Genomic DNA, 26,711 nt, shown 5'->3' with positions numbered 1-26,711 from the left:
ATAACTTGCCAAGACTAACTGAAAAGAACTATTATCTGCAATGAATTACTTTACCGATCTCAACATAATATAAACAAGTAACAGTCAAATTTGGAAGTTTAGTGCATTTACTGAAGAAAACCTGTCTGAAACATTTCTCTGTAAGTATGCATATAATTTATGTTCACATACAACAAAAACAACCTACAAGTTTGGGTCTTTTGCAAAATGTTTATGTCAAACAATGGTAGAGTTCTGTTTTCATTAAGGATGGTGAAAGACCTCCAAATGTACACATGCTGTATGTCATCAATCTGCTTGAGATATACAGATTCTCAAGTCTACCTCCCATTAAATTTACTAATTTTATAATATTTCCATTAAAATCTATCATCCTGTAAATCTTCCCCCAGATTCTACATGGCTACTTCTCCTTTCCTTCTTCCTTAATGAACAACAGCATGAGTTCCAAAGTCCGGAAAAGAGCCATTAAATTCAAAGATTTATCACAACAGCTTCTGGTGCTCCAACACAGTAACTGAAAATTATATTTCATTTACACATTAATTGTCACCTACCTATTTTAGTATTGAGAAAATTCTCAAAATTTGGTTTTGCTGAGATGACTATAGGAATCTCCTGATTGGTAAGCAAATTCACAGCTGTCACTGAAGTAAGGCAGTCTGAAAACAAATGTAGAGATAACAAGTAAAATATGACAGTAGATATGCTAAGAATATTGCTTACTATTAAAAGAAAATCTCAGTTTATCTTAAACTTTCATAAAATTTAAACAAAATTGTAATTTAAACAAGAAAGAAAATGAAAAACCACCACATTTTTAAGAAGTTGAGAGGTATTAAAAGCTTCAGTAAGTCTGACTGAAAAATATTTGTAATTAAAAGAAAAAAAAACTTAACACCTGAATAAAAACAGAGTGAGATTTGGATTGTAATAAAAAAATTGCAGTCCTCGAGCAAAAGGAAGGATTGCTATAAAGTGGTATGAACCAGTACTAATAAGGCCAGAAAATAAGCAGCCCTGATTTATACACTATCACAGAACTAGGCAAAAAACCCCCCAGTGATTCAGACAGAACTGAAAGGGAGCGTATATACTATGCTTATGACTTGCTTTCTTACAGAAGAACACAAAGCATAAGAAATACTGGCCTGTGTAAAAACAATCTACATAACTGATTGATTTCTAAAGAAAATACTGATATTCATATTAGAGACAGGCTTGCATCACTATCCTGGAAACCAATATCCCTAGAGAAGGGGAGAGAGAAGGGAGAATCAAGGGTGAGGACTGCAATAAACTGAAACTGATTTTTATTTTGTAGCTTTGGGAGCTTGGAAAGAAGAAAATCTAACCTGAACACTCCTAAGTTTTGAGGATTGAACCCCCAGGTCTCAATTTGGAACTGTTTCTAACTTTTTAGCACCTTTAAGCTCAAAGCAGCTTCAAAACCACTATGTAAACCGATGATACTTTTGAAAATCAGTCACGTGCATAACTGCTGCACATCATACTATGCAACAGTAAAGAAAGCAAACTTTGTCAGTCAAAGATTGTGGTAAGATACCTACCCTTGAAAAATATGGTGTCAGGATCTTTAGTTGTCAGTTAAAACATAAAAGGCCTCAATTTTAAAGATATAATTTTAGAGACTCACACACAGTAAACTAAATCTATCCTTGTTTTGCAAGGATGAGGGACAAATTTAGCATTTCTGGGACCTGACTCTACATTGTAATAATTAAAATACAAACCACTAAGAGCTTCCTTCCGCCTATCTTCATAGTTAAGCTGAGTAGAACCTCAGGCTTGTACTGTTATGCACGTAAAGTCTGCTTGAAATAAAATAAAAACATTTCAGAGAATAGGGCTGTTATACCTCATCTGTCTTGTTAACGCAAATGCTATATTTATTTATTTCTGATAACTACTTTTTCAAATTTCAGCTCTGTGAGATACCCATCTTGATGCTGCATTATCAATAATCTGGAGAAAAATTCTTCTGTTCAAACCATTGCATATAGCTTTCCTCCTCTGTTTAAAAAAGTAGAAAAGGAATCATTTCAGTCTTTGAAAGCAACTAAGCAAAAAGTCTCATGAACAGGAAGCTGAGTAGGTAGGACAGTCTGCTTTTAAAAATAACTTCTCTCTTCCCCTAGCAATAACATCAATTTTATGCTGGAACCTATAATAACAATTCTTCAGTTTATGAACACACTCCTTCCTTTGCTCATACCGTTATTACTATAACTGTAAAGAGATAATATTATAATTACAAACACAAAAGAAGGGGTATGCACAGCATTATAATGAGCTAAGGAACAATGTAAAGGTCAAACCCTTATCTCAGACATCTCACACTGGCAAAACTGGGACACTCACCAGATTGTAATAAACGTATAGTATTTTGCTAAATTAAAAATTGAATGTTTGAAAACCAATTGCTCACCTCTATTTAAATGATAATAGCTTAAAATACAGAGCTGTACTCCAAGAGTACTGGTATTAAAACTTTAAGTTATTTTGCCCTATTACTGCTTTTTTCTCTGCTAGAAAACATACAAACATACCCTCCTAATTATTTAAATGAGAACAGACAACAAAGAGAAGAAGTTATGAGATTATCCAAGCTGAAAAGAGAACAACTAAAAAGTAAAATAACATAACATTTTCAGGTTACTGTGAATTAAAAAAAAAAATCTGGTTAATGGTAAAACTATGGTCTATTCAAGGCAATCCTAAATATCTTTTGACCTGAATGCCATTGCTCATGGCATTCATATGTACCATGGCTGAAATGGATATATGAAAGTCCATGTATGAATTCTATTCATATAGCTTCTCTTCTTTGGAAAATACTAGTCTGTGCCTTTGAAATGCTTGAATAACRCACTATCAAATATCAGCCTATTTCAACTGCAGAATATATATATAAATACATTCACAAATAGCAGGAGTACACAGCTATAGTAGAATTAAGATTCTGGAATAGTTTCCACTTGAAAGCCTCTTTTTCAGTATCTTCTGGATGTCATCTCTTGGTTGAAAGTTTCTTGATTTCGCTCAACCAAAAGGTGAAGTTGTTAACAGAAACAAAAAAGCTTTCAAGTATTTCCACATTAAAAAAAAAAAATATGAAAAATATACTGTTGTGCTTTGTTTTGCACTTGTGTACTTTGGCATAAAACACAAGATTCAACAAAGATGCAGGCACTCACATGGATGCACCTTTCTTGGGGGCTGTGCTTTGATTTGGCTGAACTGTAGGAGCTGTAATTTGTTCCTTTGTTCCTTAATAAAAATTCTCCAAGCCATTGCTATCCCTCCTTCTGGGACAAGGGCTCTACATAGTCAACACATTCAAGCTCCATTTTTTTCTGCTACCAAGGAAAATATATCAAGGTTATAGAAATGAATCATCCCAAAATAAAGCAGGTTCTGTGCAAGCAGAGTGTTTTCCCCCAAGATTCCTGCTTTTTGCTATTGACATGGGATGGTCTATACATGATGAAGCCACGTTTTCAGTAGTGAAGAGAAGAATAAATATTGAACAACAGCCTTAAGAAGAAATATACATATACAATATATTTTGTATTTACTCTTGTAATTTTCTGGACTTCCAAATGACAAAAAATAGTAGGCCAGGGACACTCAGTGCAGGCAGACAAGAAACCAATTACCACTACCTTATTTGTAACCTCTGTACAAGTCAGGACCTGCCATAATGGCCATATGGGCTACTCTGAATTTACTCTATTAGAACCATATATAAACTGAGGATTTGTACAGCAGAGTATTATTTTGCTACATATCAATGATCTACTTTGCTATGTATCAATGATCTCTTCCCCACTCTATATTCCCTACGATGGGAAGAGATCATTGCTGGTGCAAGAGCTGGTTCTGCCGGCTCTGTTCTAACGACATACTACCTACAGCAGAGAAATTTTCCAGTGGGCTGGCATAGTCAGAGTTTGACTACGCACTTCCATTGCATAAGGAAAAGAGAATCTGGTTCATTACTTTTACAAATTATAAAGCTTTACAACCATTCCAAAAGTAAGAATTCTAACGTAGCTACCATTACCCTACTCTGAGGGCATGACAAGCTGATGTGGTACTATTTGACATGCACAAAGAATTGAGAGGAACTGTTCCCTCTCAAGAGGAACTGTTCATGCTCAGCAGGGCACACATTTTTTGAAGATTATTCTCTAAAATTGTTGTACTCTTGCAACAAAATGCAGTCTAAGAAAAATATCACCTTTCCCTTGGATGAACTCCCTCTGAAAGACTTCCTTCAGACAGCTATTCCCATGCAGTAGTCTGTGAGCTGGTAAGATATACAAATGGGAAGCTCCATAAATGGCTTCAGGCGTACAGGTGTAAGCTGTTACCTTCTCTCCTGTTACTTTACCATTAACCTAGTAAAGAACAGAAAATATCCCAGATGAGTTTATTTTTTTCTCCGTTAGAAGTGCAGCCTTTCTCTTAGAAGGAGATTTTTCAATAGCAGGTATTGATACAGATTTTTAGAAGCAATTGATAAAAAACAATTTAACTAACAAAATACATCTGTAGCAGTGTGGTATTCAGAGGTATTAGAAAAGTTTAAGCTGTCTCAATTTGAGGTTCCCAGAAATTCAGGTTTAAAATAAGAAACCACTTCTCAGATATTAGGCCAGAGCAAATGAGCATCATAAAGTTCTGAAGCACAAGGGCTGAACTGCCATTAGGGCCTCTGAAAATTTCTTCTGTCACTATCATATCTGAGAAGCCTTTTGCATCTCTTCAGAAGGACTTCAGATTTTCCCATTGTTTTCTAGATAATTATAATTTTCTTAAGGTTTCTCTTTCCTTCCTCTCCTTTCTCCTTCCTTTTTTTATATCAGGACTTCCCTGCAGTTCCATCACTACTTAATTCTGTTTTTCATTGTCTTAATTATTGTAGTGTAATAAATGAAATTATGGACAAACCTAAATGAAACAGATATTGGAAAGCACAGTGGAGAGACATCAAGTGGCCTGCCTGAAGTCAACCCGAGTCTGCTGTGCAGAGAGATACTAAAGCCCAGCTAGAACCCAGCTGACTCGCTCTGTGCCACTTGATAACTCTCRGCACTGCTCTCCTGAATGTCTTCGTTTTCAGGAATTCTCGTCAGCTGGCATGTATTCTGGCACAAATGCACATAGCCAACTTGCATCCAATGTTGCACTTGAACACACACACCCTTTCCTAAGCAGGACAGCAGGGATTATCATTTCAACATACTCATGTGGTTCTTCAGGAATCAGTGTGGGTCTGGCTATGAATGCGTAATATTATCTTTTATTAGGTTTCAAGTTTTTTTAGATCTGAAAAGCCATCCCATCATGCATTTCAAGGGTTGTGTTTAGCCCAGCTGAGACAGCAACATAGAAACTGCTGACTTACCTTTAGCAAGAAGTCAAGAGAGCATCCAGAACAGTCGCCTATCCAATTTGCTTGCATTTCCTTTATACCATACCACTCAGGGAGATCAGACAAAGCATCAAACATAGCCTATTATAATAAAAAAAAACAATTGGGACATTTAGGTTTTGTAAACATATAAATGAAGGCTAGAGGTTCAATTACAACTAGCAGCAAAATGATGAGGTGCTGGGGAAAAACATAAGAAGAGGCGTTTTTATACTTCTCCTGCCTCAAATTCATCTCCTTGAGAACAAAATTAACATGGCACAAGCCACAGGAATGAATGTCTCTAACAGAACCCCTATGGTTATTAAAAAAGAGACCTTCCTTCTGAATAGACTAAACCTTAAACAAAGAACAAAACCCTTAGATRAACACAAACACAGAAAATATTAGGATTCTGTAAATTGCAGGAACTGTAAGTGACCTAATGAGCTGAACAAGACTAAAATAGAGATGTGCTTGCAGGAGTGAAATGTACGTTTGCATTAGTCCTTTCTAGACAATAGCCTGGAAATGGCATTCAGACTAATGACATTGGCATGTCCTAAATTTTTCAAGCTTTGACTTAAAATGGCAAAATAGAGTTTCCAGCTGCCTATCCATTTTTTGTACTTCACATTTATATTTGTACAATAGGCTCCAAAATTGAGTGACATCTTTTGCTGACATTGTCCCGTGCGAAATAAAAAAAATCATAGCAATAATGGTTCATATTAAATTCAAAATGTGAATTTATTACATGAGCTTTTAAATATACAGCAGAGAAGAAATTAAGCGCTGGCTCCTTCGTTATCCATAATGTCCTACTCTCCACTATAGCCAACCTGTAGCTTATATCTATAGTTATACTCAGCAAGGGATATATCTATATATCAATGCACTTTCTAATGTATGGCATGGCAGCACAATGAAGAACTATTCCAAGTAGTTTGTCTAAACAATTTGAAAAGTATGTTTTTAGTGAAAGAAAATATAAAAATTAAAGGAGAAGAGGTACAAAAAGATGGATAACTCAAAGCTAATCTCAATTTTCACTTCAAATACTTCACATTTTTGTTATGAATACTCCAAGACTGTCCAAAATCTTTACTTTGGCAGAAATACAATCAGAGGCATGAGTCATTCAGACGGTGGATATGCTGAACAATTACAGTTAAAAATCTAAGAATAAGGCAACACGTTGAACTATTTTTCCTTTAGCTGTATGACTCCAACATCAAATGTGCAAGCTGGTTTTTATCCCATTAACAACCTGCAAGGATGGACAGCACCTATTAGGCTCCACTCCTAAATTAAATAGTCACAAGTTAGAAACTTACTGAATACACAGCTCTTTTTCAACTTTTATGTTTTAACTACATTTTAAAATATTTTCAAAATGAGATGCATAAAAGATGTTACAAGGATTAAATGCTGGTTTGTGCTCTGTTGTGTCTCTATCATTCAAAATATAATAAATGGCATGTCATTCATAAATCATAACATTACACCATTTGGGGTTATTACTGCTTTTTTACATCCTTAAGAAACGAATTCATTTCTGATGATTTATAAATACAAGAATGGTAAGGTTTCGGAAGGTTTTTAATAATACTGTAATTTTGATCAATTTTAGTCCACAATTGCAAGTGTACTACACCACAGAGAATTCCAAATTCTCATTATTCTCATTAAATTTAGAGTCCCAGAGACTACTGAGACAGACATCTGTCATGARCAATCCATGTAAACATACACCTACCAAAGAATAAGGAATAACTAGATATATATCCAATACTTTTATAATGCATAAAATTCATCCAAAGAATATATACAAGTATGAAATTGTGTCAATATACACAGACTGGCTGGAAACRTTAGCAAACTTTTATAAAATCTCCTGCTCGGATATTCATTCTAATCTACATTACATTTTGCTGGCAGAAGCATCTAAATGTGCATGTGCTTTACTGACATTGTAAAGTCTACAGCTGCTTGCCAAAATTTTCTTTGCAAAACTTTCTAGAGATTCTTCACTGCAGGATTAATATAAGACCCCCGTTGATACCAGTGTGACAATGGTTTTCAGAGGCTGCAGTTTGACTTCGCCCAGCTCTTCTGTTGATAATGCAATTGTTCCATGCAGCTAAACACATTATATAAGAGCCAACTTAGTTTCACCTGAGTGAAGATAACAAAGCTAATTCTGAGCGACAACAGAGCCTAGCAGAGGTCGCAAACACTTCACGTCTTAATGTGTACATGAACAGTATACTGTAATAAAACAAACAAACAAAAACTCTTAAATTCCAACATGGAATTATTATTCTCTACTCTTTGTACTCAACATGCTGCTCTGGTTTCTTGTCAAGGCTACAGATGGCAAATGAAGCAGAAAATCAACAACACACAAAACAAAATTTTTATATGATCTTACAGAGGCAAAAAATATACAGTATGTATATTGCTAACATGTTAATAAATGTTACTGGATGGTAAATTAACCTATGATACTGACTAACAGGAAAGTGGAGATACTCATCAATGCACACACTAATGCACTTTACATTCAAAATTCATCTGAGCAAACTAAGAATTTTTAAAAAACGTTTAAGGGAAAGTGTTTCAAAAAATTTCTCATCTTCAAATCCAACTGCAGTACACCCTGCAAAAACATATATATATAAATACATGTTAAAAAACATTTATTGTTTTTATTTTTAAAAAGGTATACCTAACCTACTTAGGTATAAGAAATTGTATGAATGGAAGCTCACCTAAGTTAACACAGAAATTCCTAAATATTATAATAATTTTTTGAAACATTAGTATTAATTCCATGAACTTTGCTTCCATGTTCTTTTTTTTTTTTTTTAAAGTTACTGCCGTGTTTGGTAAAGCAACTTTTGAAAACATTAGATTAGTTCCATGAACTCTGTTGCCAAGTATTATTACTATTTTACAATCACTGCCCTGTGTGATATGATCCTTAAACAAAAATTCTGACCCTCAAAGACAAGTACATAACTCCTAGTCAACTGTGCCATAAAATAGGTTAACTAGGTAACATGGAGGAGACAATCGACAGGAGACATGAGGATCCCCAGCACACAGGAATAAACACAACTAACATCACGGTAGATTCTGCAATATACAAAGAACAGAAAGTATCATGATGCATTAAGCAGAGAATGATAAAGTAGTCAAATTCTACTTTCAAATTTATGATGATGATTTAATGGTGAGAAACTTGGAAACATTAGGTAGCAGACTGTTTCTGTAAGGAATACTTTCATTTTTCATGGCTCAGGAAGACAGAAGAAAACTCCAAACACACACATCTCATGACAAGAGAAATGACTCCCATCTTGAGGAGAACAGAAATAAGAAGAGTTAAAAAAAGAAAAACAGGAACACAGGTAAGGAAAAGGCCATATAAAACACTGAAAACTAGACCAGTTATAAAAATTAGTAGTACAATTTTAAAAGCAAAGAAAGTGGCACAATGTTGAGATGGTCCCATTTTTGAATAGTCAAGAGGAGTTTGGGGCCTGTCTTAAAGACGAAGTAATAATTTTAGGCAAATTTTAAAATGCAATGCAATGAATGAATGAAATGTAATGAATGAAAACTAAATACAAGACAGAAATAGTCAAGGTAAATGATGAATACGCTTTGGCCGTCTTCTAGGTCTGAAGATAGACTTGGTGAAAGTTTGAGAAATCAAAGCTACACTTAGAGCTAAGAATGACTTGAAGGCTATTAAACTCTTAGGAAAGTTTGATTTAAGGGCTGGAGAAGTTAGAGATTCAGGATAAACTAATGCTTCACAGGACTGCTTTATTCTTTCAAAATAAATAGGAAATTCTGGAATACCTAGAAGGTGAAAGCCAGTTCAGATTATCAGAAAATCACAAAATCAAGACAAGTTTGCTGAAAAGTCTTTACAGATAATGATGACCAGGTCTGAAACTAGAAATAAAGCGTCCTGAAAGTGGTAACAGATCTCACATATGCAGTTATTAGTCTGTTGAAAATTTATAGAGAGAACTGTTCAGCAATCTTTGGGCAGAAGAAAATAAGTACATCCAAAGAACAGAAGGGCTTTATACTTTCCCAAGATTCAATTCCAAATTCCTCAATTCTCAATTCCAAAAGATCCTCCCCATCTGCAATGCAAAAAGGGAGGATTCTGATGAGCACGTAAAAAAATTCAATCTCTGACTGACTTTGGGAAATACTATTTTAAATAGGATCAATGCCTGACACTACTTTCATACTGAATGAGAAGAGTTTCAACATCTCCATGAGAGTAAATGCAATAAAATGAAAAATCTAAGTGTGAGCTATAAAGCCAAAAGTTTATTCTACTTTCAGTGAAGACACTTTAATGAAGCTTGACAAGTTTGTAACAGAATAACAAGACTAAAACAAAAAGGTTGGCAGAAGGTTTCATTTCAAAAGCATCCAATTCATTAGCAAAACAAAACTGTCTTTTACCAAATTAAAACAAAAATTAAAATAAAAAGCATTGCTGTTAAGGACAAATTTTGTCAAGAGTCAAAGAAATATTCAAGATCTTTTGGGATTAAAATGAAATTCTTCACAATATTTGATCAAGCTCCCAAAAGAGTATACAAATATAAACTAAAGTTTAAAGGAGATCATTTACTACAACTTAATATATTAACTAAAGTACAATAATCTAAAACCAGGCTACTCAATGCTTTATTTTGCATTCTACTGCACTAGCTCCAACTGTGATTACGCACTGTACTTTCTGCTGGTAGTTTTTAATCTTCTTATTTCATTATTTCTTTATCTTCAGTACTTTCTGCCTATACTATCATCAGTCACTTTTGACTTATTTCCCACGTGTCAGGTATTCTGAAAACATACATTAAAAAGAAGTGATAATACAGATATTGTACATGCTTCAAATTTTCTCACAAATGTCTGAATTCTCAGTAGTTTTTGCCTTTCTCTATCCTATAATTTGTAGTCAACAAATGTCTCTGGTTTAACTAATGTCTTTGGTTGGACTAGGTGTAAATGAGGTAAATAAATGAATTCTCAAAAGCAAAAAGTAAATCCAGTTTTTCCTCCAGATTTCTTCTCACTGTGGCAATTATCAAAGAGAAGATATTCCCTTTCGAATATACTAAGGTGTATCTTTTGGGGAAAAATGAGTAACCGATTCTGTAAATATAAAAGCTCCTAGAACTTTTAGCATTTTTAATAGTATTTAGCTTTCACTATTTTGATTAACTTTATAGCAACAAGAAGTTACATTTTTATTGCTCTAGCACCACGTGTTACGCTGCATTTATACTATGGTGCAGAGATTAGCCTGGCCTGGATATATACAAACAATTTTCTGTGTTGCCAAGCTGACAAAACAGGTGTCACTTCTTTATTAATGAAGTGGTAAGCAAGCTGTGGAGGTAGGACTCTTGGTTCCTCTCCAGGAGAGAGCTTTCAGCATGACTCAAGAGGAAGAGTTTCAAAGCGAATCAGGCCCATTCTGTTGGAAGAAGACAACTATGAGATAGACCCCAAGCGTAGGAAGTGAAAAAAATCACACATAAAGCATGAAAAACTAAAAAGCCAGCATTTCTATTCTCTTCATAACGCTGAGCCATTACTTCATGCTATGAAATCCAAAGTACTGACAAGATTCTTAATGTACTAAAATACAGTACTTCAGTTTTATTACAGGGTAAAAAAAGGAAGCATTCTGTTTAAAATCTCAGAAATAAAACAGAACAAGAATTCAAGAAAAGTGCAACTAGGTAAAACAATTCCAATTATATTCAGCCCATAGAAAGGGACTGTCAGTTGCAGTGCAAACCCAGAGAAAAGTTGGAGAAGAACTCTAGCAATAGCTACTGCTGCTTTCCCATCACAGAGTCGGCACAATGCTAAACATTCCTGTTCCCTCACTCTGCAGAATGTAAGAAGGACTTTTCTTGAAACGTCAGTGCACAAACCAAGAAAGAGCATTACTTATTTGTATGGCAGCTGTAAATTAGGGTGGCAAAATTTTGTAGTCCTTGCCACTTTCCACCAGTATTTAAATTAAACATACATATATTATCTTACTGTTATGAAAAAAAGGGAGATGATTTAATGACAAAAATTGAAGTTCCAAAGTTGTGCATATTTTATTATGTTTAAATAAAGATTCTTTTCTCATTATTTGGATGATTTCTGAAAACTAAAATATGAAAACATATGAGTATTTTATAAAATTAAATTGGGAGGAACAGGGACTATACAATGCCTAATCTTAAGTATTGTGATTTGAAGACTTAGTTGACTGTGCATAAAAAAAAAAAAGTAATAGCAATTCACAGGTAAGCACAGAAAATACTAACATTTACAGATATATTTTTTGCAATGAATCTGCCTACAGATTCAACTGGGTAACCATAGCAACTAAATGTTTTAGCTTAAATGTCTTAAATGCACAGACAGCAATTTGAATAATAATGCCATCAGTTAAGGCTTTATATTTTTATCAAAGAAACCTGTCAAAAGAAAAATGCTAATTAAAATGTTCTTGAAAAAAACTGATAAAAGTTGCTAGGCTCTGTTTTATATTTACTTGACAGTTTAAAAAATGAGTTGCGATTACTTTATATGTAACCAAAATAATAAATAAAGGTTTCTGCTAAGTGTTTAAGTAGGTTGATATTTCTGCTCTTGGAAATAAAATACATTGCCACTGGTAAATTGCCATGTGAGCAAACACCGTTTTGTTTGTTTGCATTTTTATTTTATTTTAAGAAAGGACTATGAACAGGTGCAGTAACAACAAAGAATTCAAAGTAAATCCACAAAAAAAGATGACTGGACACAAAATACATCTAAAGAACACTGTGTGCCTATGAGTGAAACATTGACTCATGAAACACGCCAGATGACTTCACAGCCCAGAACAGGATCATGAAACTCCTTGTTGCTATTTGATAGGTAACAAGCATACAGATGAAGATTGCCCTTACTAGTATTTATTTTTAAAGTCATGAGACTTTAGTTACAACAACATAGTTTGTGGATTCTCCAAACAGAAAATAAAATTTATACATACATATGTGTGTGTGCATATATTTATATATATATACACACATACACACACACACGTATAAAATCAAGAATTAAGGGACAGCAGATTCATTAAATGTATTTTAAATGGATCCTTATCTATGAAAGGTTGAAAAGCTGAAACCTTTCCTTGAAACCATGAAAAATAGTTATGAAATGAAAACTGTTGTTTTCTTCTTAGCTACACAGGAAAGTTACTTACCAGAAACAGAGCTTTTTTTCAAAATGCTTTCCTAATGTGCCGACTTAAACAAAACTCAGGGATAATGTTTGGAAGGAATGTGAAGCAGATTTGCAGAGTGCCTCATTGCAGAAAAAGTTCAAGGAAGGTAGAGCTTTCTGACATTTGATCCATAATTTCTGTAACCTTTACAGAAGAAATAATAGTCACTTTTGAAGGAGCAAGAGAAAGAAGGTGGTCAAAGTCAGATGACTCTCCCATGAAATACCAAAACAAGATTAAGGCTTCACTGAAAAAAGGGGAGGGGAAGAAGTAGAGAATACTTAGAGAGTAMTAACCCCGTAAGTCTAAAAGTAGTCAAAGTGAGAAAAGATACAAATATTCCCCAAAAGGTGCAAGGATAAAATACTACCAGATAATCTCTTATTGGCTCCCATTTCAAATTTTCAGAATAAAAAGTAGTGAAACTTCACAGGATAACAGAGATCTAGTTCTACAACTCTTTGAAAACCTGATCCACTTAGCTCTCTACCTTTTCCCAATGCTAATAAGAACATCTCACACAAGGAAGGAATAAACCTGCTCTGTTCCCATGAACTTCTCCAGGTTGTGAGATATAGAAAACAGAGGACCAGGTGAGTACTGATATGAATTCTGGCAGTATGGCTCAAAGACCTAATGTAAAATATTGGGTTCCTCTACTGGCAGAAAATGCAGGTCTTTGGATTAGAATGACTTGGACCACATCAGTCAGGCACCATCCTGCCATACCTTTCTGGACACCCTGAGAAGCAGCAGGACTGGACAGAAGGTGCATACCACACAGCTTACACAGAAACAGGGACTAAAGATCTCCAGGCCAGACAAGTGCTGGAAGGGAAAACTGTTTCTACCAATTTTTACAGCAAAAAAGTTGACCATGGGAAGTCCCCAGTCCCATTGAARATAATCCTTATTATGCCCTCTCAGATTTCCCATTGACAGGGGTCCAGCCATAAGTAATCATCACTATCTAAACCCAGCTTGAATAGACATACTTTCCACTAGAGTAGTTTGCTGAGCCTTCAGGTGCTTGAAAATAATTGCAGGGAAGGCAGTGTAATTGTGAGCCCCAAACAAAGGAAGAAAAAAAAGGGAGGTGTTACCCATAAAGAACCTGATATTGTTTTAGAAGGAGATGTTCATTGGCCAACTGTCAAGTAAGGATAAAAAAAAAAACTATTTGTACTACTCATTTATCATCAGAAGTACAAATACCTATAGTCTATGAACAGCACAGACTTTCAAGAAAAGGAATCTGTATTGGTAGTGGTTCTGGCCCATGATGAAAAGCAGGTGCTTTCTGCAAGACAGTCAAATCTCATTACGGAAATKAGTGTTTTGAAGATCAAGAGACATGAACTAATCTCCCTGCTGAAGTGAAGGTATTATCACTGTTAATGTTACCATCCTAAAATTATATTGGTGATTAAAGTTGTTTAACTTTCTGAAGTCAAAGGGATGTCTCTATCCTCCACGTCTGCTATTAGGACTAGTCCTGTAAAATCTGGAACCTCCAGTCCAGTATGAAAGGTTCTATGAATGATACAGCTAAGTGAATGACTTCCTCCTGATAAAGCCAAGTCTCCAGAAAAGGGCTCTTGAAAAGGGTCGAGGAAGAGGTTAGGCAGAGTGATTGCTGCAAGCATGGTGTTCAACAACATATTGTTTAGAAAGGCAGAGGTTCAGTCAACTGTCAACAGCCTGAATCCAGAGAAACAGGATGCAAAACAAAGTGATTTAGAAGGAAGGACTCATGCCTCTTATTACACCTTTGAAGATACTGCAGTGACAACTGTGAGTTGGGAATAAAGAAATGTGTGCAGAGATGAGTTTTGGGGAATAACGAGGCAAGATATTCAGAGAGAGGAACCAAAGTTGTAAATAGGGAAAACAGCATTTAAGATTTGTAAATTGGCTTCTTTTAAGATGCTATTATGAAGCTTCCTGGTTCTGTCAGCATGGGCACAGAGCCTTTAAAAGACTGAAGTTCTTCACCAGCGTTAGCTCAGAGACTGTCTCCGTGAGATGGGAAATCTTCAGTGGCAGCCTGCATTCAGAGCTGTATGGCCAAAACAGTCTTCTTTGGAATGAAAGACACAACATTATCATAATAGCTAGCCTCCTGAAACTTGAAAGAAAAATTTAAATACCAAAAAGAGTTTATTTATCTTTATCTTCCAAAGTGTGAAATCCATCTAATATCAGATATTAGATTTGGAATAGCAGAATCTTGTAATATGCTATTCTTATTTGAAGGCTTGCACTGCCCTCCCCCACCCAAAAGAAAAAAAAGAAAAGAAAGAAAAGTAATTTTTCCTCTCTACAACCAAATGTTTAAAGCCCTTGCCAAAAAAAGCAAAGTGAGACTGTTTAAAATGTGCCAGAACCACAGCAGCAAAAAGGGGAGTCAGTGGAGGGTGTGTAAAAAGGAAAATCCAAACCACCTGCTAATACTTGGTAGCATCTGTCATTACACTGAGAAATGGGAGCACATTAAGGCAATGCTTGCCAAAACACTTGAGCTGGAAGCAATATGGCATCATTCATCTGCCTGGCTGTATGAGCTAGCACAGACCCTACAGAATATTAATCAAGCTCAGAACAAACATTTGGGAAACCTTCACAGAGATTTGTAGAGCTCTTTATAGAGATCTGCAGAGTAGCCACTGTCCTCTGTAGTAATTCTTACAAGGTTTTGTAGATGTTGATATAAATGTTTATCCCCAAATAAAAAGTAGAGGAAGTTCTCATTCATGATGCCACTAAGATGATAAGAAGCAAAGGTTCACTTGCACTTTTGTCCTTCCTGTAAGTAGAGGACATGGCAGTCTCTTGACACGACACCTTTGTTTGGGAGATGAGGGAGCATTGGGGAGACACCAGATCCTCCTGGGCAACAGTTTGGCTCTGAATGAAAACCCACTGCAAAACAAGGACCATCTGATGCTTCAGGGCAATAAGCCTACTTACTAAAGAATGACATTTTGAAGACCTGATCATCCCAAGAGTCGATGCCTTTCCTGTAATTCCTTACATTTCTTAGGCCAGAGAATCTAAAGACAAAAGATATATCCTCTTCCCTAGAGCAGAAGGATGGGTATTGAGCAAGTAGTAATAATCCTGTAACCTAAGTGTGTTTTTGAGGCTACTGAAAAGCTTCTGAGTCTTGTCTTTTGGTCTTCAAGAGTAAGAATTTAAGGCTAATCCACCTCTTTCAGTGAGGGATGGATAAGCAGTGATTTGGTGCCAGCATGGATGCAGCCTGAAAATATGAGCAATTGTTTCCTACAACCTCTATAAAAACAATAGACAAAAGATGTAAAAGTAAAGGTAGAAACTCTAGTGATGCTCCAGCCTCTAACTGAGGGAAAGAGTGAGTTGGGACAGACTCTGAAATATCACAAGGGTAATCATGAAACTTGACGAGGTCCCTGCTATTCAGAGGGACCTCAACAGGCTGGAGAAATGGGCAGAGAAGAACCTCATGAAGCTCAACAAAGGGAAGTGCAAAGTCCTGCACCTGGGCAGGAATAACCCCATGAACCAATACAGGCTGGGGGATGACCCAATGGAGAGCAGCTTTGCAGAGAAGAACCGGGGGCGGTCCTGGTGGACAAGTCGAACATGGGCCAGCAGTGCACCCTTGTGGCAAAGGCGGCCAACGGCATCCTGGGTTACATTAGGAAGAGTGTTGCCAGCAGGTCAAGGGAGGTGATCCTCTCCCTCTGCTCAGCCCTGGTGAGGCCACATCTGGAGCAGCGTGTCTAGTTCTGGGCTCCCCAGTACAAGGAAGACATGAATTTACTGGAGTAAATCCAGCAAAGGGTCACAAAGATGATTAGGGACTGGAGCATTTCTCAGATGAGTAGAAGCTAAGAAAGCGGAGACTGTTTAGTCTGGAAAAGGCTCAGGGGGGATCTTATGCATGTTTATAAACATCTGAAGAAAGGGTGTAAAGAGGACAGGACCAGACTCTTCTTGGTAGTAGCCAGTGACAGAATGAGAGGGAATGGCCACAAACTGAAACATGAAAATTCCATCTGAACATAAGGAAACACTTCTTCACTGGGAGGGCAGTTGAACAGTGGAACAGGTTGCCCATAGAGGTTGTGGAGTCTCCAGTCCTTGGAGGTATTCAAAATCCAACTGGACATGGTCCTGGGCAACCTGCTCTAGTTGACCCTGCCTGAGCAGGGGGCTTAGACCAGAGGAACTCCAGAGGTCTGTTCCAACTGCAATTCTTCTGTGATAACAAGAGCAGCACAGAAACGGTCAGGACTTTATGATCACTTTGTGATTGTGTGGACATGCTTAATTTTCTGCACAGCTAAAGTAAACATTCTTTCCTTACTGCAAGAAGGCACAGTACAATTAGAGAAGGCACGCATAAAGCATCTTTGGTATCCTCTTTGCGTATGAGGGATCAAAGCATCTGACAAAAAAACTAAGGTTTTTCTTCTTGATTATGAATGGATCTGGAATGAGCCCTGGATTTCTTCTCCCCTGAATGATAGAGGAAATTTGGCCTCTTGAACCTGAGGCTTGGGAAAGGGGTCAAAGACAAAGAATTTTTAACATTTTCTTGGGAATAATTTTCTCAATCTGTACTTGAAGACTCAATACATGAAGCACTTGGATGGAATTAAAACTTCATCCATGCAAAATGGGAAATGGATATGTCCATTTCAAAAAGCATAAAGCCAGTATATTTAGTTGAAGAATTCCTAAGTGTGGAAGCTATGTAGTCTCACAGCAATTGAAATTTGAGCTCACAGAAAAAGATGTTTAAACATCTTTATAATATTTTAAAGCTTACAGATAATCAGAGTACAATATGAAATAAAGTAGAATAGAAGGTCCAGAGGAATCTTGAATAAAGAACAGTTAATCTTAAAGAACTACTGGCTCACACACATGTTCAACTCTAGATGACAGGCTGCATTCCACTGCTTACACTGTGAGCGTAAATCCTACAGGGTGACTAGACTAACAAGTTTCTACTTCAAAAGACTGCACAGCTGCACACCCACAATATGATACAGACAACCACTTGAAGGTAAATATGGGATGACAGTGCATGAATGCAGAAGTCATTCATTCATCTCTAATTTTACTTTTCAATTTCTTCAAAACTTAATCCCACACCAATTACTTAGAATTCTTACTATAGAGAAATGAACAGAAAGACTAAGGGATAATCACTTTATATATATATATATTTACGTATGTACACATGCGCAGAGATAGGACATATATTATTATATATTACACACAAACATGCATGTATATGCATATATATGTATATATTAAAAAAAGACCACATTCAGCTTGATAAATATTTCCAGATAAGTCACCTCTTTTAACTGTTACCATAATCTCCAAAAATTGTATTCTCATACCTTTGCATAAGCAGTAGTTTTGATAAACCACTGCTTGAGGTACTTCTCTTCCACTTTTGCTCCTGAACGCCATGAGCAACCATTGTCATCCACCTGTTCATTAGCTAGAACAGTCTGATCCACTGGATCCCAATTAACCAACGCCTAAAAAAGTTGTAAGATGAAAAAATATTTTCAGAGCTATTTCAAAAACTGAATCTTACTTTTCAGGCACTGCAAGAACTATTCCTTGGGCCCCCAAGTTTTCTGTGTTTTGTTAACATCCATTTGAATCAGCAACATGGACTCAGCTGAAGATGTTTTGAATGCTCATCTCCTCAGAACTCAAAAAAACCAAAAATGCAGTTGACAGCATTTGCCTGGATTGATCATACTAGCAGAATAGACTGACACTTTTATATGCAGTGGTAAGTGAAAACATCTCTGAACATTGTTCCCATTAACTGTACTGCATAACTACATGGTCTGATAATTTGTTGTTGTCCACCACTGATTCAAAAGTGTTGAGAGTCATATTAAAAGGGATGTATAACTGAGGATTTCCAACCCCAATGGACAGAATCACATAAAAGTAAATGATATTTGTCAACTATCTTCCAAGTCAAAGAGTTAACATTTTCTGCACATTGTTTCTGACAATTCTGTGAAATACTTTTGGAATCACGTTTCCTATCAATTATCAATATAAATACATAAAAAATTAAAGTTAAACATATGATGGCGTTCAACTTTACGAACTGTATTTTGAGGAGGAACTGAAATACCAGACATGCCATACTGGCAGGAGACAAAAGCCAAACCCACCTTCACACAATATTGAAAAATTTAGCTCATCATTTATCATAAAGGATGTAAGAAAGACCACGAAAGAAGGTAGTGAAAAAGGTAGTGAAATAGTCATTCCAGAAGGGGTATTCATCAGTGACAGATATTAACTTGAAAAAATGAATAGAAAGGGGGAAAAAAAGCAACAAAAATGACCAATTCATTATATTGAGTGTTATTTAGTACTTGAGCTAAATCAAAGTGAAATCAGACAGACCGAAAACAGTAGCTCCAGCTCCATAACATGCTAATACATTAAATATTATTTGAAAAATATTAAACACATTCTTTAGGAATGGGGAGGATTTAGTATCTCAATCTAAAAACTAATCATGGTCCTCATGTTATTCACTTTTCATATATTTATCTATTGCTTATCAGCTTCTAAAATGCCCCAGTTTCCAAACAACTGTTTCACCTACTTTTAAATACGCTGCTTGTTCTTATAAATCTTATAGTGAGGACAGCAGAAAATACAGCTGCATGAATTTGCTTCCTTAAGAATGCTGTTGCTGTTTTTGTCATCAGTGGGATTTTTTTCCTGTGTGCAGGCTGATTGCCTACATTGATTTACACAGAATTATTTTGACAGAAAGAATTAAAGTCATTTTTTGATAAAAATGTAAACTCACCTTCAAATCAAGCTTGCGTGAATTCAGTATGTCATAGGAATTTAAACTTTATATGATTTGTCTACCTTTCATCTGTTACCTACCAATAATGCCACATTGGCTTGCATAAAAGCTTTCTGAAAATTCCTTGGGAAATTAAAAGCAATTAATATATTAAATTATTGCAGATCCATTTTTAGACCTTTCAGAATATGCACCCTTTTTAGTAATGGTACAATACATTATGAAGTTGGCTCTAAAAATAATGATCTTTTCAGTTATAAAATTCAGAAAAAACCCCATACATCACTACAAAGTTAAAGTAACATCTAACTAAATATAAAGAGGTAATATTAAGTAGTAATAAAAATCAGCTAGTTATATGAGGCAGTATAAGCATATACTTGTATTAAATTGGCTATGACTCAAAATTGAGAAGAAATAATCATTTTCTTTTTGGATAATATCGGGTCAAATTTATGAAGAAAATTTTGGAAAGTGATTGTTTTATACGATAATAATTATTTAGCATAACATATTCACATGATTCATAACAGGAAAATATATCTAAATAAACAATGCAAAACGTAAAGCAAATACACAGGTAAGAAATCCATAGCTGAAAGGTCATGTTTGTGGATTTTTAAAGTTGTATTTTGTCCCTTCCATCTCCCATGGATTTTGGACTAATATCCAGAACCTAGACATTAAATTCAAACCTCAGTTCCTACTTGTACCTAAAGTGCAACTTCTTGCCAGTGACAGCCTCCAAAACTGTGGTCCCTGGAAGCGATTTTCATCTACACAAAGAAAGCACAGTGCAACACTGCATAGAGCACATCAGTTATTTAGATTTGCTCCCCAGGCCAATGAAGGCTGCATGCTTTTAAAATGGGATTCATCTCATCTAGCTTAAGGTGTCTATAGCATAAGTATCTATCCCCAGGTTTGGTGTCTATGCTTTTATTATTTTGTGTATGCTTTTATTATTTTTTATAGACAGCAGTCTGTCTCAACCTAGATGAGACACCTATGTTTGGCCAGGTCAATCACCTCTACGGTATACTGACTAGATCCATATTGCAAGAAAAAGAGAGAGGATTTTGCTGTGGTGAATAAAGATGCACTCTCTATGGAAGCTGCAGCACACTAAGTCTAGCTCCCAGACATACTGAATCTGTGTCTCCCTAACAGTGTAATTTCTGGCCAGACATGCATATTCCTGGAACAAAACATGAACTATACTAACACTCTACATCTATCATCCTTATTGCCACAGGAAGGCTATAAATTATCTTCTTGTCCCTGGAATGAAATTGTAATATAGGAGACTTCAAGCTTAACGTATAGTGCAGGTATGCTGAAGACATAGGAAAAATACATGCTTTAAGCATCTATGTCAATTTGAAGAGACCGAGGCTTACATGATGTCTCTCTGCCATCTGTTTCTTGCCAAGCAGCAACTGGTTAATATCCACCAGACATGACATCCCCTACAGGTTGGCAAATGCTGATTTAAGTCCTCAAACTGATCCTTCACTCTTAGAGGGAAGCACATCCAATCACTGATACTCAAACACATTCAGGATCCCACAACRCTGGGAGCCTGCTTGCAAAARATTTTGTATACCATCACTGCTGCTGAAACAGCAAGCCTCGTGCTTTTTAGATTCACCTGGAACTACTCCTAAAGCAAACAAATCTACACATGAAAATAAGTCTGTTATGGCAAAACTAAGGGTTAAATTCTTGATTACAATTTGGAAACCAAATTACAAAAAAAMCCCACAACCAAACAAACAAAAAAAACCCAACCCAGCATGTTAGGGTATATCAAATACCAAATCATTTTGATAGCTGTCATTTAGGATCTATGAATATATGGAAGTAGAAGAGGGAGTTTAGTAACGCTGTGCCTTCCAAATGCTACATTTCAGCATCAACATCTTTCTCTGGGTTCTACATCCTTAACTATATTCTAAGGGGTTTTCTGGTTTCTGTGGAATACAATGAAACTTAAAAGCATATTTAAGAAMTCTTAGTTTCCATTTTAACTTAGGGACATTTATTAAATTGCAGCTTTGTTTACATGCAGCTGTTTAGTTTTCTGGAACTGAATTGCCTTTGCTATGCAAAGAGTTCTTTAGAAAGTTTAGAAAGGTAAAACACCTTTGTTTTACCTCCCACTTAAGAAGTTAACTGAACTCTTCCCTTTTCAGATAGCATGAATATGTTATTTATAAAATATTGTAAGGTGAAAAGTTTCTTAATGTACTGCTAAAGGAACAACTGTAATAGCCTCACAGCATCTAGTATTTCTGTAACATTTTAGAGACCACAAATGGGGTCCAGGAATTCCATGGTTAGGTACATAATCTCCAATTCCTGATCCTAGCAGTTTTGACACAGTCAATATTGTAACATAGTTAAACAATCTCCCTGCTGAAGAGGTTCATCATGATCTTGTTAGAATCAACTGAAATCTTTCATGTCTTCACTAGAGGGAAGTTAAGACCTAGAAAATTTTGATATAAAGCCATGAAATAAATTAATAGTAGCTACATTCTTATCCAGCACATCAGTGTAAACCACTGACAACAAACAACTCTGATTTGAATTGTTATGATACCCACTGTTAGACAGTTACGTACAAAATTTATAGATAAAATTCAGTATATTTTGCAGTGATTTAAAACCAAATATAGCAGCACTTAATGAATGTGAATAGATGATTCAGAAATATGTTACTGACATAATGAGTAACTTGAGATATAGTCAGTGTACATGCATAGTGTTACAAGTCAAAGTTTGTACCTACCTCCTTTTGATAAACAATCCCAGCTTCAAAAAGCTTAAGAAAGAGGTATTGTGTCCATTTATAGTACTCTGGTAAGCAAGTGGTTATTTCCTATAGAAATGAAATAAAAATACATGACACTATTCTTACTATATTACAACTTAAATAATTAACTCAGGAGTGCAGAGTATACGCTAGACAAAACAGCACGATATAAACACATTTTTGGGTAATGTTATTTTGAGTGATATTCACATGTACACAAAAACAGAGGACTCTGGCTTTGTGCATGGTTGACATGCAAAGCAAAGTTTCCATGTTAACACAGAATAAAATCCCCCTGCAATATCAATGCTGGTAGATACGAGAGTACAAGAAGAATGGAAATGACCACAGCTGTTGCTCAGTAATAAAAGGCAGGAACAGAGATTGACGACTGCTCAGAGACAGCTCGGAGCTGGCTGCAGAGGAGAGAGCAGACTGGAGGAATCTACAGCTGAACCCATGGATATAGAAAAACAGGGGGAGAGCACTGAGAAACTGAGGGCATTGATTGACAGTATGGGGAAGACAGGAGTGGAATATGGGGTAAGACTGTAACCTTCAAGATGAAAGAGTTGCAAAGGATATCTCACAATGAGCAGCCACACAAGTGACCATCTGAAAGGCAAGYCAACTCAAGGCAGGAGAATGCTCTAGGTCAAAATAAGGAGAAAAAAGCTAAAGAGCCGCCAAAGAAGTCACAAGCGTGGAGTATTGTTAAGAAGGAAATACAGACAGATAAAAATAAAAAGACAACGTAAAAGAGAGGAACGGGAGTTAGGAGAGCAGCAGGCAACAACATCATAAACAGCATTTTTTAAACTTAAAGACATTTTATAGATTTTTACTGAACTCTAATAATTAAAAAACAGCCTTATTATGAACCCTGAGACTTTCCTCATTTAGGATTAGGGTCCATTTTTTAAAGAAACATAGTTTAGAAGTTGCAGAAATGATAGGATGAACATATAGGACATACTGTTTGCAATAAGTGCAAACCTGACCCCAGTGTATGTCCTATAAACAAAACTAATAGGAGTTATTAATCAGTCTCCTGATGCAGTATGGTATTGCGAAGTGAAAATAATAAAATAGTCAATTGCTTATAAAGTTCCATATTTTAAAATATTTGTTCTTAAAAAAAACAAACCTGCATTTCAAATAAACATATTAATATGTGAAGATGACTAAAGGATTATACAGTTATAGACTCTCAGTTTTCCTCTACACAAATGCAGTGTTTTACAGGCTCAATGGATACACATACGCTCTCACCCATCCATTTTAAAGTTTGACCAAAACAAAAACAACTGTGTAACTCAGTATTTAAATTCTGATTGCATTATATGTAACAATAAACAATTCACATTTCCTTGCTCAGTAGCTTTCCTGTTTAACCTGCCCTCGTTTAAAGAAGATAGTTTTCTACATATTTCCTCTTTAACTATATTTGTACTTGCTGAAGTGGAAAATGACTTCTATACTGGAACTTAAATCAACAAGAATACATCTTGATTTCAGAATTACAGGGTTGACAGTCAGCCACTGATAACTATTTGCAAACTGAATAAATTTGATCAGTCCCTGAAATAGCTTCCAAAATGTGAAATGCCTTTTTCACCCAGGCTTTCCTGTCATCTAAGCTTCCCACTACAGCTACTGTGGCACATGACATCCGCAATATCATCTGTTACTCAAAGACACCTGAAATGCTTTAGCACAAAAATTTTATTATTTTTCTACAATTTTATATTCCAGTGCTGAAATGCTGCTTTGAACAATTAATATGACCTTTGAATAGATATGCCTCAAAAGTGAGTATAAGAGGCTTTCAAGACCAGAGACACTTAATAGCAAGTTTTCAGCACAGCAGGCAAAATTTAGCCATGAAAAACAGTTGCTTGATTAAATCCCTGTGCTCTACACTGAAGAGACCACTTGATAAAAGTCTGATTTCCATCTCTCTAACTACACATTATCCATTTACTCTAAAAAAAATACACATTTTGCCTGCATCTCCACACAGTGACATCAGTCCTTCTGCCAGCGTGATGCCACTAATGGCAATGGAGTTCCATCACTGTAATATCAGAGGTACAAAAGAGCAGAGACGAAAGAGCAGAGGTCTCTTCTGGTACAATATAAGATCAGGTGAGCAACAGGCAAACAGATAAGACAACTGAAGTGAGCTGTCAAACAAAAACAGTAAAATGGACTGAGATTTGTCCATTTGGTCCAGAATGGCAGAAGTGTGTTAACTGAAACAGTAAGAGATGGTATTTCACCATCTTAAACGAGCATGTTTAGGTCACGGTACAAACCAATTGCTGGGAACAGATCTCACGGATATGTTCTCTCTCCAGTTGCAAATTGACAAGCTTTCTAGAAAGAAATGCAGCAGAATATATCACTGAAGAAAATTTGCTCTGCAGTCACTGAACTGCAGAAAACATCACTCAAGCTCATCATTTATTTAACTTTATAATCATGAAGGTTTCAAGTTACATACGATGGTTAAAACAGAAAGAGAAATGACATCACTACCAAGTGAAATGAGAATGAAATTATGTGACTTCTGAGGATGACAAGCCAACAACCTCGTGCCAGTCTCAAATTGCTTCTTTAGTTCTGATCTCTATTAAATAAGTAATATCTGGTAACAAATTTCCATTAGGTTGCCATCATGCTTAATTTAAGTGAACGTTGAGGTTTTCCATGTACTTTGTGAGCATCACAAAGATTTGCAGTACATTAACAGAACTGACTTGACTCAGAAATCCAGAAAAGGCTTCATAAAAACCCTTTATGAACCCTCCCATCCTTCCAAAACACATACCTTTCTGCTTACTTGTGAGCTGAACACTAGCATTGCAGCCCATATATATAACCCATATCACAAGAGTTCAGTGAATACACATAATCAGGATTTTAGCATGTTTCCTTTTAAGATAAAATATATACTAAAAACCAGAACCCTTTTTACAAATATGAAATCTGCTGCCCGCCTGTCCACTGCAGGTGCTCTTCAGTGCGCTGTGATGGATTTCGTAACAAGGCATCACCACAGCGTTTCAGGAATGAGCCCTTTTCCTTTTGGCAGCTTGCTAATTAAAAATAAAAAATCTATTACTGTCACCAAAATGCATCTTTATCATTGATTACTGTTATCCCTCCTTACTCCTACAGGAATGACATGCATTATTAAAACAAACCACTTTTTAAAGTGGATTACTTTTAAAAACAGTAGATATTGCCCAGATATAGAAGAGAAAGTTCTTTATCCATACCAAAAATGTCCTTGCTTAAGCCCTTTGCCTCAGCACAGCAATCTGTTCCTACGCAGCATGATGGAGGGGTTACCATTACAAGCCAATTACCTAAAGACTGATTRAAAGGGCTTTTTGCAGATAAATTCTCAGCTGCAAATTAATTAGCAGTATTACAACTGAGATTTGACAGTGGTGTAACTTGGGAAGCAACTGGTTTGTGATAAGATTAAGCTGTACCTCAGGATGAAAAATCTGAAAAAAGAAAAACCCCAGCTACCAAAAAGAAGGGGAAGCCCACAATGAAGAACCCTGGATATACAAATACAAAGGAAATTTTGGATGGAAGATTCTGTTCATAAATAAAAGAAAAATTAGTTTTCAAGTATCTTCTTTTATAATTCATTATTTGATGTTCTCACTCTGCTACCTTCTTACAACTTTCTATTACTTAGCTGTGAACCTAAAAGGTGGTTTTGTTGTTGTTGTTTTTTAAGATAAAGGTTATATCTTCAAACTATTTCCACAGTTATTTTTTAATATAAGTAATATTCACAGTCTGCAAAAAAAGCTTCTATTTGCTSTAAGATCCACTAGGTTTTGTGCATGATACATAACTAGACTAGAGGGAAGTCATTTCCTAGTTTATTAGTAATAATTTTATTTCTAGCACACTCATGTACCATACTGAAGACAGTCATACTGCACTTGAAACTAATTAAAAAAGGTGAGAAGGAGAAAAAGACAGCCTGAAAGGATTCTTTTCAAAACTATTTGTGAAGATTAAACAGTCTTTAACCATTATTTGTCTATTTTGGCATCACAGGGCATGCACCACCAAACCTGAAAGTAAAATGATCAGATTTTCAAAGAGATTTAGAGCTAGACTGAACTACATTTCTAAATTCATTTAAATATCTGTATTTCAAATGCACTTAAGAGTTTCACGCATTATTAGCTACATATACAAATGCCACACAGTGCTTACACTTTAGAACATTTCT

The 26,711-nt window shown here is 35.8% G+C and overlaps 1 protein-coding gene across 18 annotated transcripts in view; it reads right to left on the bottom strand.

Annotated features, from left to right (window-relative positions):
• LARS2 (leucyl-tRNA synthetase 2, mitochondrial) overlaps window positions 1-26,711 on the bottom strand; it is a 94,301-nt gene that overhangs the window by 44,877 nt on the left and 22,713 nt on the right. For 16 of the 18 annotated variants that reach the window (XR_003257872.1, XR_003257873.1, XM_026091769.1 and 13 more), the window contains 5 exons: window positions 22,421-22,510; window positions 18,167-18,310; window positions 5,435-5,542; window positions 4,265-4,424; window positions 558-662 (listed from right to left, as the gene is read on the bottom strand). Coding sequence is in view for 16 of the 18 variants with exons in the window: in XM_026091769.1 (XP_025947554.1) it covers window positions 558-662; window positions 4,265-4,424; window positions 5,435-5,542; window positions 18,167-18,310; window positions 22,421-22,510 (607 nt within the window). In the remaining 2 variants the exon portion in view is untranslated. The remainder of the gene's footprint in view (window positions 1-557; window positions 663-4,264; window positions 4,425-5,434; window positions 5,543-18,166; window positions 18,311-22,420; window positions 22,511-26,711) is intronic. The other 2 variants (XM_026091761.1, XM_026091765.1) reach the window with 2 other exon arrangements.

Source organism: Apteryx rowi, unplaced genomic scaffold, assembly GCF_003343035.1.
Source record: "Apteryx rowi isolate R43461 unplaced genomic scaffold, aptRow1 scaffold_920, whole genome shotgun sequence".
Taxonomy (NCBI): domain Eukaryota; kingdom Metazoa; phylum Chordata; class Aves; order Apterygiformes; family Apterygidae; genus Apteryx; species Apteryx rowi.
The sequence above is the reverse complement of the archived record's forward strand: the minus strand, read 5'-3'. Positions and strand labels throughout refer to the sequence as shown.